At 36.8% G+C, this 7,274-nt stretch overlaps 1 protein-coding gene across 1 annotated transcript in view; it reads left to right on the forward strand.

The window, feature by feature from the left end:
* The window catches only part of LOC114355943 (neurotrimin), a 63,560-nt gene extending 61,655 nt beyond the window's left edge, over positions 1–1,905 (forward strand). The window contains exons 5-6 of the mRNA XM_028308995.1: positions 1,200–1,328; positions 1,877–1,905. Of these exons, the coding sequence (XP_028164796.1) occupies positions 1,200–1,328; positions 1,877–1,905 (158 nt within the window). The remainder of the gene's footprint in view (positions 1–1,199; positions 1,329–1,876) is intronic.
* Positions 1,906–7,274: the final 5,369 nt, after the last annotated feature.

Below are 7,274 nucleotides of genomic sequence, written 5' to 3' on the forward strand. Positions count from 1 at the left end.
CTGACAAGACTGCAATTCCCTACACATCCAAAATCTGTCAAATATTCAAGGGGTTGTAGCCTTTATGATTTTAAATTCAATACCTGGTCACCCTACCGGGAGCCAGGAATCGATTGGCTCATCCGGGCTTATAGCAACGCAATACCCGTCATTAGGGTTCCTCACAAAAACGGAACAAAGAAATCCCATCCCGGATCCGTATTGGGAACGAGATCCACTCGTTAGTAATCATTAGAGCTTTTATGTGTTTCTGATTCCATTGCAATTTTATTTTTATCGGTTTTTAAAAATTAAAACGTCGTTAAAATGAAATTGCTTCGGATATTATAATATTGTCTGCAAGATTAGTGAGATCCGGGCGTTTTCAAGGCGAGAGTGAATAGGCACTTACAGGGCAGATATGTACTATCCTAGACTGCATCCCACTTAACATCAGGTGCGATTGTGGTTATTGACTGCCTTGTTATGCATAAAAAATGGGTATATTTTCCGTATAAGTACGAATATCCAAGAAAATAAATTCCTTGTAATACCACCGAAATATTTTGACGTTACTCGGTTGTTTTTCCGGTGAATTATCTCTCCTTTCAAGTGATTTTCCGTGAACCATGTGTTTCCATAAAACAATCTCCCAGTAGAAACAACATTAACTTGATTATCCAGTAGGGAGAAAACTCGTAACGTGACATTATACACAAAAAAGCAATAAAGCATTATGAATTCTTTTCATACTATATTGTTGTATAATCATTTATTGAGTTTCATGACAGTCAGTTCTAAATGGTGTTTGCCTCTGTGGTCTAGTGTTAAGAGCACCTGTTTCAGACCCAGCGATCCCGAGTTCAATTTCCAGTGGGGGCAAAAGTTCAGCTTGGTTTGGTTAGGATACAGCTTATTCTAAGTCTGCCTGACCTAGTAGGGCCCAAAAGATAAGGAGACATGTAAATTGCCCCACAAAGGGCTACCTTTTCTTTTTTATTATCTACTATATTTTGACGTTCATGAGTGCCACCTTCTTAACTAAGCCTTTCAGCGTAACAACAATGTTAACAGTATTGTTGTGTTCCTCTGTGCTTAAGGATTCCAAGTGAATTTCTTTCCACCATCGGCCTGATCATCACTTTATTAGGTGTGATGCAGGAAAAGAGTTCCTCATCAAAATGTTCGTCCATAACTACAGTTATCTCTTATTGTTGCAGTATCAAAATGGACTGGCGACTGGTTAAACCTAACCGGGGTGGAGCGAGCGGCGTCGGGCGCTTATCTATGTATAGCTACGAACGGCGTCCCTCCCTCAGTGAGCAAGAGGATCCAGATCAATATTATGTGTAAGTTTTATTGACACTAATGGTTATAGTTAATTTTGTGGAGTAGAGTTTTCTGTGTTTCATACTGCTAAAAACACACTGATTGTGTAGTGTTCTGCGATCCATTACTCATGGAGAAAATGGTATCCCTTCAAAAACAATACTTGTCAAAAAAAACAAGTCTCGCAACTCAGTTGTTCGACGGTAAAAAGTTGTGAGATCCATGTAATACCAAGTCCAGGCCAGGAAATCTTTAACGTTTTACATAAATATATTGACTTGGCCATCGCACTAAATAATTTAATTTACACGTGTTTTCATGCGATGGCCAAGTCAATATATTTATGTAAAACGTTAAAGATTTCCTGGCCTGGACTTGGTATTACATGGATCTCACAACTTTTTACCGTAGAACAACTGAGTTGCGAGACTTGTTTTTTTTGACAAGTATTGTTTTTGANAAATTTGCTATAAAATATTCCGCCTGTTTTATTTAACAAATAGATATAGTAATAAGGAAATGTCAGATGTTAAAATCGACGATCATATGAATTACATGTTATCTGTAGGTGACAATGATCAATCAAAATTAGATTAAACTCATTAACACGAGCAGTGGCCTTCGTAGATTTGTATATTATAAATATTCACATTCGATGCTGTGTTTAAGTAAGTTAGTGAGGCGTGTATATCTTATTTTGTAGGACGATTTCGTTAAATACGGTACAAATACAACGTGTACTAAATTGAATGAATGCAAAAAATCTTGTTTCTTCGGAAACGATTAATCTTGAAAAACCATTTTAGTTATTGAAAATAAATACGAATAGGTATTATGCTAAAAATATGGTCTGTTTGAGTTTTGTCGCTATTACAACAACACATTGTTAAATCGCATAAGAATGGTCTTACAAATACCTACATTTTATAGAGCTGCTGACATATTTTTTCCCACTATGGAACTCTTTTACAATGGTCTTCTGTATGCAGCTTATTTATACATTTGCAACTGTGCAAATGATAAAAATATCGTTTATTATAATAAGATTTTTAGATAAATATTATTCAAGTAGTAACCAGGTGTTCGCGGTGGTAGCGAGTAGCGAATAGCGATTAAAGCTGCAATGTTTATCAGTTAAATTCATTTGTAGTAAAAAAAGTCAACTTTTGCCCTTCAAAGCTTTAAGTACAGATGACGGCACATCAAGCTAACCATGGCGTTATCTTAAATGTAAGCTGTAATAAGGGGCGGTTTTTCAAAAAAATGCACGTCAAGCGTTCACGCGCCGTTCCCTCTAATCGCCTTTGGATTAGATCCTGAAATGAACCATTACAGACGCTCAGACACGGCTCGTTAAAACTGACACCTCGGTTACATTACAACCCACACGGTTAATATTAAAATAAACAACGCTTTTAAATTGCCTGTTCTGTGGCCATATTAAGATTAAACTACATAATGTGCCGTTATCGTAGACTGTCTGGGATCGTGACACCAATGTGACAATAAATTGATCAGTATTTTATTATTTCAAGGTATTTTGTATTTATGACAAAAACAGATGGCTACATAATTGCCAATTAAGAAAACATCGTATATAATTATCCATTTAAAGTTAATAAATGGGAGAAAAACAGTAATGATTAATAGCATAGCAAGATGGATTCCACACAAAACTCATAAATAACTAGCTGTGCCCGCGACTTCGTACGCGTGAAAATAGTTTGAATAATATTTCCCGTTTTTGAAACATTTTTCTTTACTGCTCCGCCCCTATTGGCTGTAGGGTGTGATGTTGTATAGCCTAAAACCTTACTCGATAAATGAGCTATCCAACAAATCGGACTAGTAGTTCCTGGGATTAGCGCGTTCAAGCAAACATAGTCATGAAGCGAAATCTAGACAACCTGTATATAGATTGGTTATGAAATATTTCATAAAATTCTCTCGTTATTAGTAAATATCACCATCAATCCATGTCAATGGATTTTCCACCTGTATCCCTCTCAACCCGAATTCTGAGATGTTTTAAGGATTGACGGATTTTATCCCTCAACAGGGATTATTAGAGGAGACAGGGGAGACTTATACCTAAGAGTAGCACAATACAGGCCAAGTGAAAATAATAATCCCACTGTACTGTATCAATGGTAAATACGAGTAGTTAGAAAAATATATTTTGTATATCGTTCGTTCGTTCGTTTCAGCCGAAAGACGTCTACTGCTGGACAAAGGCCTCCCCCAAGGATTTCCACAAAGACCGGTCCTGCGCCACTCGCATCCAGACGCCTCCCGCGACCTTCACCAGATCATCGGTCCACCTAGTGGGAGGCCTGGCCACGCTCGTGGTCGCCACTCAAGAACTTTCCTGCCCCAGCGGCCATCAGCTCTGCGAGCTATGTGCCCCGCCCACTGCCACTTGATTTTAGCGATTCTGCGGGCTATGTCAGTCACTCTGATTCTCCTAAGGATCTCCTCATTTCTGATTCGATCACGCAGGGAAACTCCGAGCTGTTATTCCATTCCATATAATTTGGTTGAATAAATAACTTTAGCCCATAGTTACACATTATCATTTACAAGATTATGAGGTCAAAGTTCAACGCACACTGTGTTATCCTTGTGTGTAAATTATGACTTATATTTTTATGTAACAAACATAAAAAACACGGAGATCCCTTTTATACGAAGGATGTAACATAGAGTCTGTTCATACAGCAGGTTTTTTTTATGTGATAGGAGGCAAACGAGCAGACGGATCACCTGATGGTAAGTGATTACCGTCGCCCATAGACACCCGCAGACCCAGGGGCGTTACAGGTGCGTTGCCGGCCTTTAAGATAAAGATACGCTCTCCTCTTGAAAGCTTGCAGGTCTATAAAGGTCAGGTGTCTATAAAGCACCTGCTACGTAACGACCCTATCCAGTCAAGATGACGGGCATGATAAAATGCATTCTATAGTAATTGTTATAAATACTTTGACAATTCAAATAGAACAATTACACCAACCATTTCAAAAGAATGCGTTAACCCTTCGCGGTGCCTAAGCTAAAAAATATGCTTGTCGTACTTTTATAACGCGTACAGAGAGGCGACATGTCAGTCAGTGTTCCCGAATTTTTACAACCTCAACCCAAGGGTTATTAAAACCCATAATGCCCGTTTTCACCATCAATCTCTAATTTTTAAGTAACCCCTTTGAAAACAAAATTCCTGTTATGTGTTACCATAGAGGTCACTTAAAAATTAGGGATTGATGGTCAAAACGGGCATAAGCATCTTTTAGGTAAGCACCCTTCATCATAGATTACATTTACACTCTTTGTCATAAACCCAACTTTTTTTTAATTTCATTAACTTGATGTAACAACATGATATTATGTACGTACCTACAACATCAGAGAATTTATTGATAAAAATATGCGCATAGAATCAAATAAATAAAACTATAATCGTATACAATATGTCTATTAGTTAGGCTGTAGATAATAACAATATCTCTCTCAGCTAGTACATAATGGCTGTATTATCAGTAGGGTTGGTTGTTATGGCTGTGAACAGCAATCCTTATCTTCCCGTCAATAGCCTCAAGGACTTTGATATTTTTGAGTTGATCATGTTTAAGAAGAAGAAGACAATCAAGCTTTATGAGCTACATTAGGCAAGCAATTATCATGTCTAGACCGAACCAATGCAATATGATATGCAATACCAATCTTGAACCAAAACAATAAGTAGCATTTATAACGACGTAAAAAATCTACGTAGCTCATCATCATCAGGTCATTTACACCCGGCTTCTGAATTAAGATTTTTAGCTTGAGCGTGTTCATTGCTCATTTTCATCTACAGAAATTTGTGTCCACTGCCATTTAGGCCTATTCTCCTCTCGCTGGCCAGACGCGTAGACGGGTTGAAGAAGCGTTGTTGATGTGCACAGTAACAGTTACATCCCTCGCGCCATTTTATTAGAGTCCAAATCCACTCTCTAAAACCACCTACTGTATGAATTTCCACGCTTCTAGAAATACCTAGCATCCTCGGTGAACGCTCTCGTTATCGCCCGCTACGCTTTGAACCTTTAGGCATCTCTTCGCCCGCGCCGTCTACTCGTACCATGCAAAAGGGGCGGCTTTTGGATCACTCTCCAAGAGCGCCTACTAAGCTAATTTCTACTGCGTCTTCTAGAAATACCTAGCATCACCGGTGAACGCTCGCGTTATCGCCCGCTCCGCTTTGAATCTTTAGGCATTTCTTCGCCCGCGCCGTCTACTCGTAACCATGCAAAAGGGGCGCCTTTTGGCTCACTCTCTAAGAGCGCCTACTGTGTTAACTTCTATTGCGTCTTCTAGAAATACCTAGCATCCTCGGTGAACGCTCGCGTTATCGCCCGCTCCGCTTTCCGCACAGGCGGGACGATATCATAGTGTCATTTACATTTCGATACGCAAATATCAAAGTTTCGGTACAAATCACGACGTCTATTGTGAGCGTCGTTAAAATAGTTTCGGTTATTTCTGGAGCGATATTTCTAGAGAACCGAGTACGAAATTATATCAAAATGTTAGCATCTTTGTTTTAGTAGCTTAGTTACTGTAATAAATAATATAGAAAAGCTGATATAAAAATGTTATTTATGGATTTAAAAGATTTTTGATCCTATGAGGTATAAATAGGTCCATTAGTATTGTTAGTGCACACTTTTTAGTAATAGTCAGAGAATATTGATTAATGTAAAAGCTGTAAAATGGACGATTCACGCCTCAGAAATCGTCTTTATTGAGATTAATGAAACTTTGAAGAATTAAGATAACGGAACACAAAACCTATTTTACACAGAATGAATTAAACAAAAGCTTGTAAAAAGTTTTTTTTTGTTAATGGCAACCAAACCTCGTAAAAAAGTCTTAGGCAGCCACTAGCACAATCATAAATTCTAATTTAATTTTACAGTATGCAAATAAATGCTCAAAACAAGACACGTGTTATAATAAAACAATAATTTATTTTAATCTATGATAAAAGACTTCTATTCATAAAGCGGTCCATATATTAATCGAAAAGTTATATTTCTATTTCACAATTAATTCACTAATCGCATTAAACGAACAAGTATTAATTTTATTTATGTGAAAGCAGAAGCAATAAAATTAATATACGTACTTTATTGAATTACGTCTAATATTTTGGCATTTATGAGTGTTTTTAAGTTATTGGTCACAATTCTCATTACATATTTCACAGCTCCAAATTGTTTTGTTATCTAGATAAATTATGTATCTGTCACCGTAAAATTGTGAATTACGTCAGATTATAATCTGTAGTTAAATTACAATCTAACCTAACCCACTGTTAGTTTTACAATCTAAGGCCCGGTTTTTTGATTCATAGTTAAAATAACCAATGGTCAAATTTGACAGATGTCAAATGACAAGTGGTTAAATATCAGAGAAAAATGTTTTTCGAACAATGGTTAGCTTGACTTTTAGTACATTTTGTAACTATTTGTTTACATTTTGTTAATATTTAACCATTAGTAGCAAAATTTAACAATTAGTTATTTTAACTAAGAATCAAAAAACTGGGCCTAACTCGTTATTTATAAACTGACAGAGGTCACAATTTAACGTTGACATATCTAAATGACTTCAATAATAGTAAAGTATAATATACTTAATAGAATATTTATTACATTGAGTAGATATTTAAAAGTCAATAACATAATAATGAAATACGAGCATCTACATATATTCTTCCACATTTTAGACTGCTCCATCTAGTCCCAAACTAAGTAACACTAATATTATAAGTACCAGAAAACCGTAACCGAAAAAAAAACATAATAGAGTGTCCGAGAAACTTCAGACCATGGCTCACATATTTACTTGATAGCTCGTTCCTTGTGTCTAAAGTCGCTTCCGCAAGGGAAGGCCTGGCTAGGGCCATGGAAATGCGTTTGAAGTTG

This window comes from Ostrinia furnacalis, unplaced genomic scaffold (genome assembly GCF_004193835.3).
Source record: "Ostrinia furnacalis isolate ACB-3 unplaced genomic scaffold, ASM419383v2 OfSCF2585, whole genome shotgun sequence".
Taxonomy (NCBI): Eukaryota; Metazoa; Arthropoda; class Insecta; order Lepidoptera; family Crambidae; genus Ostrinia; species Ostrinia furnacalis.